Below are 14,510 nucleotides of genomic sequence, written 5' to 3'. Positions count from 1 at the left end.
ATTTCCTTATACCCAAAATCGAGTGTAAGGAAGTTATCCTCACTTCCCCTTGCTTTTCTTTCCTTTACATTAATGAATCTCCCCTCATCCCATCTAAACAAAGGGTAAAGGAATGAACCCAAAGAATTTGAACCTTATTCATGTGTTACAATTCTACCATCCGAGTACTAACTCGGCTATGTTCGTAAAGACAAAAAAAAATATCTCGAATCTTCTATTCCGTAATCCCCCGTCCCATTAGTTAAACGATAAAAGAAAAATATCATTTTAAACTGAAAAATAAAACCCTTATTTAGCGTTAACAGTTGTCAACGGAGCTAGAGTTATGATAGGCAAACTGTTTAAACACCCTAAACCCGCAACGAAGATTTTACTTGTTCAGCTTAAATTATCGTTTAACTAATGAGACAGATGGATTACGGGACATAAGATCCTATCTCCAAAAATAAGAGATGGGTCGTTAGGATCAATGCCCAAGAGTCTGAAATCGAAATTACAGAATTAATTAACTACATTTCTCAATTAAAATACAATTTGTACATTTACGCACTGTAGCAACTTCGGGCCAGTATAAACAATTAAACAGTCTCAATGGTTTTGACTGCTCCTATCACTGAGCTACAACATTACACTACATTGAGTCACAGAAAAAAAAAAATAACCAATTTATCAGTGTAAATAGCATATATATCATTACAGAGATATTATTAATCGGAATAACAAAAAAACCTAAAGCTTACAACTGATATCACTTCAAATGTATCCATAGTCCAACAACTCCCATCTAAATGACGGGAACACATAGAAGACCTCTGGCGGCGTCTTGAATAGAAGGCCCACACAGACACAGACTGCCGCAATTCCGACCAGTGCAAGCATTAATGGTCTATGCAGCATTGTCCTCGCCGCAGAGTTCTGGTAAACCACCTGACGACTGCACCGATTGCAATAAGGTGGTTGTTTTGTGTTCGACCAGTTGGTGCTCATCTCATAAGCACTTGGTTTACTGGGTTTAAGTGTGTTTTCTAGCTTATAGGAAGCATCTCCAGAAATGTTGAGGATGACCTGACTCAGCTGGAGCTGCTTATCGATTTTCTTCTGAACCAAGGTAAGGTAGGAATGATGACCCCTCGAAATAGCATAGTCTTCAGGGGTGAATCCAGTGTTATCGCGGACATTATTCCATGCCTTGATTCCCACCTGGCATCAGACACCAGATCAGTATAAGATTAACCATGAAATGGAGAAGTTCATGTGCCTCAAATTATGAATACTTGAATTGAAAAACAAAATGAAAGCAAGTTCCCTCTCTCTCTTTGTTCAAGCACAGGTCATATGATTTTATACCAGAAATTCTATGCAGCACTGGCTACAACTTGCAAATCCAAAAATAAAAGCTCACTGGTCCGTGTGCTGCAATGACCAGTATAAAGAATGATTCCGTAGCAGGAATAGGATAAGAGACTACCTGTCCAGGATCATTTGTAAGTGCATCCAATATACTTTCAGCATCATCACTGGAGGCAACAATATGTAGCGGAGTTATACCGGAGGGACCAAGCATGTCGGGTCTGAACAATAATTGGTCTGGATATGTTCCCTCAGAAGTGTTATTTGACGCATATCTCAATAGAGCTTCTACCAAAGTCTTGGACTTTCTTTGTACTGCACTGTGAAGAAGATATTCATCCAAGATAAGCTCAATAGGTGATTTCCCATTTGCATTTACTGAACCATTAAAAAAGATATTGAGAAGTTTCTTCACAACTGCAGGCCACTCTCTATCCATAGCGAATGACATAAGCCACTGGAAGCGTGCTAATGTAAATAAATTTGCAGGAATTTTTGACTCGCAACAAATAGACAGGTAATGGTTCCTCCGCAGAAGCCATCCAAGTTCGTTAATAAATTCCAGAGCTTGATTTCTAGCCTTCTCTTCATCTAATTGCTCAGGAAGTTGGCCATCTGAGTAAACTATGTTAATTTCATTCTCCAGCATACAAATCTCAGAGCATACATCATCTTCTGCGACTATGAAGGGAAGGAACTCATCACTTACACCACAGTCTTCGAGCTAGAAGTCAAGAGAAAGCACTCCATAAGCACCATAAAAGTTAAACTGGCAGTGGAAATATCTCGATATATGAAATTGAACAAGATCAAACCTCAATAAATCCTCTCCCTGTCACATCAGGTAGCAAACAAGAAAAGCTAAGGCACTGAGACAGATCATTCTCTGCAACTCTATCAGTCTCCTTAGCAAGAGCTTGTATTCTTTCTTGTAGCAAGTATTTCCCATCAAAAGAACATAGCAACCTGAGAATAATCACGATTATGCAATAGTTAAATGGTGGGACCATATGCTCACTAATTACCATACTACACTAGCCAATTGAATAACTTGTAAAAATATGATAAGGCAACAAGTGGAAAAGAAGCTAAAGCAACATATGCAAATACATGAAATTGGCAGAATTCCTCTCCAATTACATTCAAGGGTATCAGATATAAATGAAACAGATACCTAGATGTTGGTTGATCAACATTAAAGCACTTCACAGTAAACTCGACCCTCGTAGATTGAGGAACTGCAATAGGTGTGACAGACAAAATCTTGCAATGGTTGTTGAGTTGTCTGATATGCAGAGGTAAGTCTAGTACAACCTGACCTGAAGAAGAATTGTAAAAGCATGAAAACATTTTTGAGTTTGTTTATAAAATCAAGTTATTCAAAGCCAGAAATAATGAAATGTGCAAATCACAAGAATTCTAACATACCATTATATATGAAAACTGCATAGTTTTGTATCATTGAAAAAATCCAACCCATTCTCCATATTTTGTCGGAGGAGTTATGCAAAAGCTTATTTAGGTTGGTGCTTAAATCATTGCAGAGCTGTGCATAGGCAGGATAAGATGAATACACAGCAACAATCAAGTTTGGAATATTGTTGTCTGGTAACTTACCCGCACCCATGCAGACTCAGATTGGCGTAAATATATTGTTAGAATCAGACAACCTGGTCTAATGTAGCTCTCCATGTCTGTTGGACTATTGGATAACCAGTCAAGAATCTAAAATCCAGCAGTTAAACACAATTAGTTGAAGGCAAGAATTTTGTATATGTTATATGTATTTCAAACATATATAGGAACCTACCTGGGCTCGCAAAACAAGAGGCAGATCATTAGGGTCTTTGCCAAAGAGTTTAAAAATGATCCTATCAGTCCGAAACTGCCATAAGATAACATAGCAAAAAATAAATCATAATAAAAGTCAGTTCAAGTTAAACTTTTCAGAATTCAAAGATCAGACATAACATTTTAGATATCTACTTACAGTATATTGAAAAAATGGGAAAATGAACGGGAGTTAACTTTTTACAAACACCAAAGTTGAAATTAGAACATATGAGCTCTCGTGTGAGGATGATGAAAAAGGCTATTCAATTTATAACCCTGATCAGATTAGATTTGCTATACATCCAACCTTTTACGAACTGGTCCTTAGAAGATATTATGATTTATAACTATGGTACAATTCATGTCACCAGGTCCAAACAGCTGAATCATATCTGTATGCACTTTCCTAGCATCAATTAAGGATAAAATGCACAGTGTTTAAAAAACAAGTCATTGTCAAAGACACCACCACTGAGTTCAAGCTAAAACCCTAATGAACAAAACCCTCCCTCTCCTAAATCATGTTCAATTCTTGGTCTTCCAAACTACACTATCCATAGATTTTTAATCATAGGACTAACAATAAAAAGCAGTAGGGGCCTAACCAACACCAGCATGGATGCTGACTTTTTTTCTTGCATGGCCTTTCCTTGGGTACTTCATGCTAAGTTTCAGAAAGAATGTTATCGACATAATTAATGCCATGAGGTGTTTCATCAAAGCCAATTGCATTCATTTTAGTATAATATTTCTGAATGGCATCAACTGACTTTCAGAAGGGGAGTCTTGGCACAACGGTGAAGTTGTTACTTTATGACCAAAAGGTCACGGGTTCGAATCCTGGAAACAGCCTCTTGCAAAAAGCAGGATAAGGCTGCATACAATGTATCCTTCTCCCGGACCCCGCATAGCAGGAGCTTCGTGCACCGGACTGCCTTTTTTTTTTTTATCAACCGACTTTCACAGAATGAAAAGAATACACATATACTGACAGATAAGGTTGTGCCTTTTAAATGTGAAGCAACAAATTATATACCTGAGCATCTCCATTGAAACTAGATTGAGATTGGTTGGATGTTGAATCTGAATTACGACTATTTTGAAGTGGACTTGACTGATGATCCTGCACCAACCACGATGGGCAATCAGATGAAACCATCATGGTGTGCGGGACAGTAGCCAGTTTTTGTCTTCCTTCTTCACATTTTTGTGTGTCAACATAAGTGTCATTCAAATCAAAATCCACGATTCTGACCTTATCCAATACAGGCTCTGTGATATTATAAATTTAACTAATATCAAGCTCTTTCCTGGAAAGATGACAAGGTAAATGGGTACTGAATGTGAAATATGAGAAGAATCTGCAGTCAAATCCTTACCTACAAAAGCTACCCTGCCGTTTGAATGAGTGGAGTTTGCGGTTACAACAGATGGTATATGATCAGTCTCTTTGAGATGATTCTCAGCAATGGCAGTGCAAGTTACGTTCGCTACTGAATTTAAGTGACTCACATATTCTTGCACAGAAACAATATTTAGTGCTGAAGTATTAACTACTTTTGAGGATGTTCCTGCACCCATTTCAAACTTTTGTGGAACCTGAGATGACTGCAGAAGTTGTGAGAGGCTACTAGGATCGAAGGACTTGGCAAGCTTGGCAAGGCTCCCTAGCAAATGAGCCAAGAGCTCCACATTTTGGTTGTCAGCTGTCGAGCATATAATCAGTATCAGCAGAATATATGCAGATAATCATATAACGTTTGTACATGGAGCACAGTGCACGTAAGGACTATATCCAAATGATGCTTTCAATGAGGAAAACAAATCATTAATAATGCAAAACCCCATGAGTTGACTGAATATGATGGATGTATAAATTATAGTCTGACCTACCACGGAGGCAAGACATGTGAATCAAGTATCCGGCTAATAAAAAAATGACCACATTATTATGTACCTGCTACGAAATTCATTATGATTATAATTGTTTGGATGGCAAAACTGATACGCTGTGTTTGGATGAAATCTGAAATGCATCATGAAACATATGTTGTCAAGAGTTAAAATGATAACTTCAACATAGCGTCACCCTTGTTAGTGAACACATGACAAACTGAAAACTGCCTTTAACAAATTAATCTCTGACCTGTGTTACACATCTTACTATTATGCTTAACAATTTAACATATTCAACTGGGTTAAACACATGTAAAGGTAAAATCAGCCTTAGAAAATACAGTACATTATCTGCTGCATGGCCAATACAACAACAACCAAGCCTTATCCTACTAGTGAGATCAACTATATGGATCCTTCTACGCCATTGTGCTCTATCCCCTATTATATCATCATCCCTAAACAACTAAGCCTTTCCCCCCTAATTCTTTCTAAAGGAGGCAGGAAAAATATCCTCTATTCAGCATAAACATAAACTACTCAGGTTGGCATAGTAATACTATTCTGCTAAATTAGTTATGTACTACTAAAAATCGAGTTTTGAATCTAACATATACAATATGACCAACACGCTAGGTTGCAGGTACTGATCAAGCACCTATATCTAAAGGTAGAAGGATTTTGCAAGATAAATCCAAAGATGGGGTGAATAAAACAAATGATAGCAAACACTGCAAACAATAAATTAGCCAAGCATCTCAGATATCAACCTAGAACCATAAATGTGATGATTCCTTCAAGAGAGGTGTCGTTAATAGAGATGCTGATGTATTTGCTCAAGAGCTCTTTAACAGAACAAGTAAAGAAAGGACAAAAAGATAGACCATGTAACTTATATAGGAGTCTGAAAAAGGTTCCAACAAGAAAATTGAAGCAACTAAACATAACATTAAAAATCAAGTAAAATAAGATGTGCTTGGAGAAAATTACACTGCAAATTTGACAGGATCCTGAGTAGACTTATCAATAAATAGCCAGAAGTCTGTTCATCAGTAGATGGATTCCCAGTTGCAATGGCATCAGGCTGTCTTTTCCTCCTACGCTTGTTGTGGCCAGCTAAGCGTCGTCGACAACTTCGTTTTCCTTCATCAAATTCCTCAAGAAGGTGAAATCTGGACATGAAATTATCACAAGAATAAGACACAAAGATAGCATACAAAAGAAAAAATATTCAAAAAATTAAAACCTGACAGGATATGTTAGAAAGACGAAACACACTGAAATCAACCCACAGTTTTACATGTCAAAACTGAGACTGAAACCTATCCACGCTGGAAGCAAAGTCAATAGCATCTCAAAGGCATGATAACCCAAACAATTCTCCATTATATTTCATGTGGATTATCACAAGGGTTCTCACTATCAGCACAAGTGATTGTTAAACAATTGGTCCATCATACGAAATGAAAAAAAAACTAACTAAATAAGAGTAATCCTACACATTTTGAGGTGCACATTCTGAAAAACAATAGAGTAAACAACAAATTGGTTAAATTTATGCTCCGATTCAAACATGTTAACCAATTACATCTAGTTATTTGCTTTATGCAGATGTAAATATGTAATAGATTGAATCGGCAGCAATTCCAACAACAGAAGAAGGGGTGACAAAAAGTAATGACAAAATCCACATTGTGTTTATCCCAATTGTCAAAGCACGGTTACGTGAACCCTATTCCACCATTGACTTCTAATCAAAGCAATAACGTCAGTATCATTCAAATTAAGTATATCATTTTTTATCTCTCCTTTTATGCCTTACACTTTCCACTCTAGTAGATTCCATACTTCTAACTATAGAAACTATTAGTGTTTGAGCATATATATCTATATATATATATAATATATATATATATATCAAACTCAACATATTTTCTCTTATTTTTCAACTACCGGAAGTAGGATCTAGTTGCTCTCTAATATTAATATATTTTATTTTATCCTTCCTAGTGATTCAACATATCCATGTTAGCATTCTCATTTCTACTATATTATTATTTTTGTATATGTTTTTTTATGGCCCAACACTAACATCCATAGAGTATGACAGGTTATCCACGAAAACTAATATAAAAAAATGTGCTTACACTTTGATCCTCGACGTAACCTATAGCTACAGGAAAATCATTAGTAATGTATCTAGAAGTTCTACCACTAATAAGTAATAACAGCATTATGATACATATTTACATGAGTATAATTACTAGATAAGTTTATCTTCTCCAAGATCCACTACAATAGTATGTTAAGGACTCTAACATAAGCTTTTCACAAATCAATAAAAATCCTATGCAATCCTTCTTTTCTCTGTATTTTTCCAGTTGTATTATCAAATACCTAGCATTTTTGGTTGATTTTCAAAAATGATTGTCTCATCTCTTATTTTCCTCTCAACTCTTCCCCAAATTTTTATAGTATAACTAATCAACTCAATCCATTTAAATCTATAACAACTTTCAATTATATAATTTATTTATATAAATAGGCACTAAAAACTATTCCTTGGGCATCTTGTTAATAAAATTTCATTGAAAAAAATAGTTAAATTAATTATACCTTTACTAAACTCTTCCAGACTACAGGTGTATCCTCCGGGCCCACACTTTTGGCCACATTCAGTTTCTTTAACCTCAATTCAGGAAATAACAATGAAAACTAAAAGGTTTTTGTGTTTAGCATCTAGCATTACCTAAGTCACCACATTTCCTTTTTCAAGCTTTTGCAATCAAATAAGTATATTTCTCCTCATTCTTAATTCCTAAATTATTATAGAATCTGTAATATGCTTTTAAATTTTTCATGTTTATAGCTTTTTCAATCAATTTTAGCTACTTTAGACCTATTTAAATTATTTTTTAAACTTTGTTAATCATTACAACATAACTTCTTTAAACTAATAGCCTTTGGTACCACGAACTCACCTTATACATTTTATCTCTACCTTTAGGCTCTCAAATAATGGATCTAGCTGTATTCGTGTTCTTATTTGCCATCACAGTCCATATAACATCAGTATTATCAAACTCTTTATTTTATATTAGTATTTTTATGATTCTATCTTTGAGAAGTCTTATGATATTATCCTTAAAATTCCTCAAGGTCTACTAAAATTAGGAATAATTTCTTTTCTTCTTATATTTTTTAAAACCTAGATCTTCATAGATGGCATTGGTTAGTCAGATTTACCCCCAATTCTAACTTCTAGTAAGGAAAAAAAAGACTGTAATTATTGCCACTTCAAAAAGTAACCAAATCAAATGCTCAATTCTCTTTTTAAAAAAACGTAGCAATAATCATAAGATCATAAAATGCAGTGAGATCCAAAATTGTACTACCCTCATTTCTTTCACAAATTCTAAAACCTGCATGTGCACTTTTATATTCTCACAAGATTCCCCACATGTCCATTTAAATTCCATCCAAGTATAATTTTATTATATAGTGAATAACTTCCTCTAGAATCTCCCATATTTATCTTTTGATCTGATTATTAAGTCTTCCTTGAGGGGCATAAGTGCCTAGAATTCTAGTATCTCATTTCCTTAAATCAATTTTAGCATGATGATTCTATCTCGAGATTTCTTAATTTAGACAACCTTATTCTTGCAACCTTTATCAACCCCTTTCCATACCTACATATCTACTTCTCTAGCCCTTTTCTCCAACTTGTTTGGTTTCTTATAAGCAAATTATGTTAATTGTTTTTCTGATCATGACATCAACTCATTCTAGTCTTTTCCATGGTGAAGTTACTATATTCCAAGTTGCTAACCTAATCTTATAACATGGGATAACTTTCTTACTCACAGTAGGATGAACCAGACATGGCCGGTACCAAGTTTGGATAAAAGATGAGGGTTGCCAGCCAATATCAAAGTATGACAAATGTTCAATAAATGGATTAATTAAACAATTGTACCAATGGAAGGAACGTGTTACAAAGGTCCGACTGTAATGTCTCGGCAAGGACCACTACATCTCCAGAACTCGGGTGCAGTGCTAAATATACAAGAATTCATGTAACGTATCGGCAAGGACCGCTATATCTCCATGAGAACTTGGGTGTAGTATTAAATAGACAAGAATTCTCACACCATAGGTTGGATAAAAACAAATATTATAGGAAAACTAATAGTTTAAGATTTGGAACATATAGCATAGGAACCCTCACTTGTAAATCAATAAGGTAGTAGATGCAATGACTAAAAGAAAAATGAGTATTTTATGTGTACAAGAGACAAAATGGATAGGCGAGACGGCAAAGAAGATAAAGAACTCGGGTTTTAAGTTATGGTACATAGGAAAGAGTAAAACAAGAAATGAAATGGATATTGTTGTATATAGTTTGTTAAAAGATGAAGTTGTAAGAATATTTAGAAAAAGGGATATAATTATAGCTCTTAAAATAATAGTAGTGAAAGAAACTATTAATGTAATTAGCATATATGCACCGCAAGTAGGATTAGATAAAGCTATCAAATCAAAATGTTGGAACATTCTACCAAATAAAATGATTTTAATATGAGGTGATCTAAATGGACATGTCGGAGTGAAAGATCAAGATTTTGAGAGGGTACATAAGGGTTATGAGTTTAGAACAAGAAATGAAGAAGGCAAGACTATATTGGATTTTGCAATAGCATATAACCTTATATTAGCTAACACATTTTTTTAAGAAAAGAAGAACACTTGATCATTTTCAAAAGTGGAAATAATAAATCGAAATTGACTTTCTTATGATTAGGAAAAGGGATAGAAAGATTGGTAAAGATTGTAATGTCATCTAGGAGAAAGCTTAACAACCCGGTTAGTAGTGTTAGATATACGTCTCAAACATAGTATCAATAGAAAAAAAATATATACGACTCTTAAAATTAAGTAGTGAAAGTTAAAGAATGAGAAACAAAATATATTTAAGGAGAAAACAGGAGTACAAATATTAGGTGAAATATTCGGTGACTAATACGACATGAATAAGATGGTATCAAAGTTGAAAATAGTAGCTAAGAGTTTACTCGGTGAGTCAAAGGGATATGCACCACTAAGGAATCTTGGTGGTGAAATGAGAAAGTATAAGAGAAAGTGAAGGAAAAATAAATAGCTTACAAGCAATTATATATTAATAAAACTTTTGAACGATTATATCAAAAATTGGATAAAAAAAGGGGAAAGAGACATTTATAGAATAGCTAAAATGAGAGAAAGAAACACAAGAAATCTTATTTAAATAAAATGTATTAAAGATAAATGCAATAAGGTACTAGTAAATGATAGAGAAATAAAAGAACGATGGAAGAGATTCTTTTATCAACTTTTTAATGAATATTTAGGCGACCAACTTAACTTAGGTAATTTACATAAGTCAAATGACTATAGAAATTTAAATTTTTATTGTAAAATTCAAATTTCGGAAGTAGAACAAGTTTCAAATGGAATGTAAAATGGAAAAGTTGTTGGACCAGATGATATTCCAATAGAGGTATGAAAGTGTCTAAGGAAACAAGGTATTGAATGACTTAATATGATATTAAAGGGTAAGTACTCTAGTTCCCTTATATAAGAACAAGGGATTACACAATTGTACAAACTATAGGGGTATTAAATTAATAAGTTATACTATGAAACTTTGGGAAAGAGTAATAGAAAAAAGATTAAGGAAGATAAGGTGATCGAAAATCAATTTGGGTTCACGCTTGGAAAGTCGACAATAGAAATTATACATCTTAGAAAAAAAATATAGGGTGCAAAAATAAGATTTACACATGGTATTTATTGAGAAAAAGCTTATGATAGAGTTCTAAAAGAAATTATATGAAAAATTCTAGAAAAGAGAAATGTTAGCGTAACATATATTAAACTAATTAAGGATATGTATAAAGATGTAATGACCAGAGTTAAAACTTCTAATGGATTAATTGAAGTATTGCTAATAAAGACAGGGTTACATAAAAAATTAGCTCTAAGTCACTATCTTTTTACACTAATTATGTGCAAACTCACTGTATTAAGTACCGTGGTGCATATTGTTTGCAGATGATATCGTTTGCTAGATGAAACACATGAAGGAATAAATACTAAATTGGAATCTTGATGGGAAACACTAGAAGAGAGATTTTAGGCTTAGTAAAATAAAGACAAAATATATGAAATTTAAGTTTAGCAATATTAGACATAATGAGACAATTGTTAAGATAGGAGATGAAGAGTTACCTCGAATCGAGAGTTTTAAATATCTAAAATCATTTTTGCAAGACGATGGAGGAATTGAGAGAGATATCTTAAATACAAGAAGGATTGTTAAAATAGAGGAGAGCATCAAGTGTTTTATGTGTTAAAGGAAAGTTTTATAAAATCACAGTTAGACCTGGTATGTTATATAGAGCTGAATGTTGGGCAGAAGATGAGAGTTGCAGAGATGAGGATGTTAAGGTGGATGTGCGGACATACGAGAATAGACAGAATAAGAAATAAGAGTATTAGAGAGAAAGTCAGAGTTGCATCTATTGAAGGAAAACTCCGAGAGACGTTTAGGATTGTACGAACATACACTTAGAAGACCAATACATGCTCTAGTTAGGCGATGTGAAACTATAACAAACGCGCACATCAAATGAGGAAGAGAGACCAAAAAAGACTTGGTTAGCAATAATGAAACAAGATAAAATTTATTTAAGTATAGATGATGATATAGTAGGGGATAGAGCCCAACAACGTAAAAGGATCCATATTACCAACCCAACCTGGTGGGGCAAGGCTTGGTTGTTGTTGTTTTAATTGACCCCCTAGCTACCTTTTGCATATTGGAGGTACCTCACTTGTGAAGGTTCCTAGCAGAACTTAGGCTCAATTAAATTTAAGATTTATGCTGACAGGTTTAGATAAATTTTGATGTTGGCTATATACCCTTAATTCAACCTTTAACTTTTTTCATCCGGCTTAGGATTGATATTGGTGGATTTTGTCAAAAGCAAAGATAAAATTAGGAACACGAGAACATGAAAATGTTGTTAGTAACAAACATGAATAGGTGAATCATTAAACCAAAGAAATTCAACAGCATAATGAATTCTGAAAAATGATATCACGACCACATTGTTAGATGTTTAAAAATTATTTAAATTTATAGTGTAAATGTTAAAATCTTAATACTCAATGTGAATTTAGAATCAGCATTATAATGCATTTAGAGCTAGAGCCAACTCAATGCATGAATAGCGAATCCTACGAACACTCAAGATCCTACTCACACATGCTGAATGTTTCTACATATATGATACTTTAAACCCAAAGTAACCTACGAGCTAAAATAATTTATTGTCATAGCTTCTTGTTGCAGTATCCAACATGCTGACAACAACCTTGCCAGTATACTAGCTTCTCCCCAATGTCATGCTAATAATGTATTCAATTTACCTTCACAACATTAATATGTAAGTTTCTACATGGATAGAATTCATCAGCTAAGTATCTGGCGTGCAGTTGAAGTTTATTCCAGTGGCTTCCTTTGAACTACTAAAGCAAGTTATACCACCTGGTACTGTATCACTATGTATTATAAATTTAAAATTCCCAATTTTTTATTAGACTGAGAAGTCTCGGGAAATGGAACTTCTCTTCTTCCATTCTATCTATAACAAGTTTAAAAATAATTTGACTGCAGAACTCCATGAAAACTTGGCCAATATGCTAAATGCAGATATTTATAGAATGGGCACATGAGATTTTGGAAGCATAAAGAGAATTTCACTGAAAAAAACATGTACTTTGCATCTAAAGTAAATTATGTATGGATTGAAGTGAATAAGCAAAACCAACCTACTACATTGCTGGCAGAAGCGTTGGATAGCATTTCGGACAATTGCTGAGCTAGCCTTTGCATGCATCTCACAGACTTTGTGCCGTCTATGGTAGTCCTTTGTCTTGCTGAGGTCAGTATCACAGGCTTCAACTTGGCATGTTGGGTAATTAGAATTTTCCCCTTGTGTCTTGCTCTTCTTTCCCTTTTCCCCTTCTGTATTTTTTAGGTTGGATTCCATGCCTTCCAACATCGGGTAAGTGTAGGCCCCCAGTTTTAAGCTAAGTGCTTCAGCTCCAAAGCAAGGTTCGCCGTCTTCCACCACTTGAATCCTCTTGCGCTTCTCAGCTTCACTCTTCTCATTCACAAGTAATCCAAAATCAGTAAATTCTGAAGAAGATGAGCTATTTGATCCGTTAGCTTGATCATGGCACTGATGATTGTTCTCGCAATCACTCGGAGCTGCATTTGTGGGATTCGCAACAAAGAGCTCACCATCCCATCTCCAGTCATTTAAGTTCCATTCCAAGCTTTTCTTCCCAATTCTACTCAGATTAGAAGTGCCCGCAGCAAGAAAATGGTTTCCTTCACTTCCCAGACTGGCTTCCATCAAATCAAAAGCCGCAATACAATTTGAATGGTCAAGTTTTAGTGACAACTACTTCAAATACTAAGTTTCCAACAAGCCACTTCGAAGCCAGAGACGGAGAATTCCACGCTTCAATGCTCCTCAAAAAATCTAAAAATATACCGCCCATTCAGCCGCAAATTCAAACAAGTGAAACCCACATACCAATGATGAAGATCACAATAAAATGAGAACACAATCAAGTTACGAAGGCAGAGTACTATAATTTTCACCACACAAACCCTAGTTCACTGCCAAAGACCCAATTTCAGCATAGATCATCAAAAAGACACCCAATACTGAAGCCAACCCTGCTATAGCGGCTGTCTCACAGTCAGATGAAACGAAAACGCTACGATCAGACAAGCCTCTGAACTACACAGCTGCATGAAAAGAGAAAACCCGTCGACCCCCCCTCAAAATCTATACAAATCTAAACCATCCAACCAGCTCCACACCAATCACCGCTGATTTCTAGACAAAAAAAGAGAAAAGGGCAGAAACCAGAACGCGGGGAAGATTAGGGGCAATTTTGAGAGAAAGAACCTCTTTTCGGCGCATTTAGAGGTCGATCCTAGGAAACCCCTTCATCAGGATCGAGATTCGCCTACATCGGCGGCGGAAACTGTGAAATCCCAAATGGTGGCCGACGAAGGGAGAAGCGACTGAGAGTGGAAGAAGTAGTCAATTAGGTGAGGGATAACGCATTAGCCGACCCAATGACCCATGTTTTCACCCCGAATTATTGGCACGTAGGGCCCTTGAGCATCTCCGCAAAACATGACCCAAGTCAACAAAATCATTACTTGGGGTGAAAATTCAAGTAACGCTTAAGATTAGGATGGTGGGTTCCTCCAATCTCACGAACTCCGGCGCGGATTGGCCAGTATCCTCAGTCGTTGGATTGCGTACTGGGAAGATCCTGAGCGTTAATATTTCGCGGACAAT

General features: G+C 35.2%; 1 protein-coding gene across 2 annotated transcripts; it reads right to left on the bottom strand.

Moving 5' to 3' along the window:
• Positions 1-493: 493 nt before the first annotated feature.
• LOC122054177 (squamosa promoter-binding-like protein 1) lies at positions 494-14,255 on the bottom strand. Of its 2 annotated transcripts, none has more exons than XM_042615998.1 (12): positions 14,109-14,255; positions 12,955-13,673; positions 6,070-6,251; positions 4,563-4,889; positions 4,220-4,455; positions 3,161-3,235; positions 2,968-3,075; positions 2,779-2,896; positions 2,525-2,669; positions 2,166-2,316; positions 1,469-2,074; positions 494-1,200 (listed from the first exon to the last, which is right to left on the bottom strand). In XM_042615998.1, the coding sequence occupies exons 2-12, from the start codon at positions 13,542-13,544 to the stop codon at positions 754-756; spliced, it is 2,985 nt and encodes a 994-aa protein (XP_042471932.1). In that variant the 5' UTR covers positions 13,545-13,673; positions 14,109-14,255; the 3' UTR covers positions 494-753. The 2 variants fall into 2 exon arrangements, with proteins under 2 accessions (XP_042471932.1, XP_042471927.1); XM_042615993.1 differs by having other exon boundaries at positions 12,955-14,036; positions 14,109-14,224.
• Positions 14,256-14,510: the final 255 nt, after the last annotated feature.

Source organism: Zingiber officinale, chromosome 1B, assembly GCF_018446385.1.
Source record: "Zingiber officinale cultivar Zhangliang chromosome 1B, Zo_v1.1, whole genome shotgun sequence".
Lineage (NCBI taxonomy): Eukaryota > Viridiplantae > Streptophyta > Magnoliopsida > Zingiberales > Zingiberaceae > Zingiber > Zingiber officinale.
This window is presented reverse-complemented; position numbering and strand designations above follow the sequence as displayed.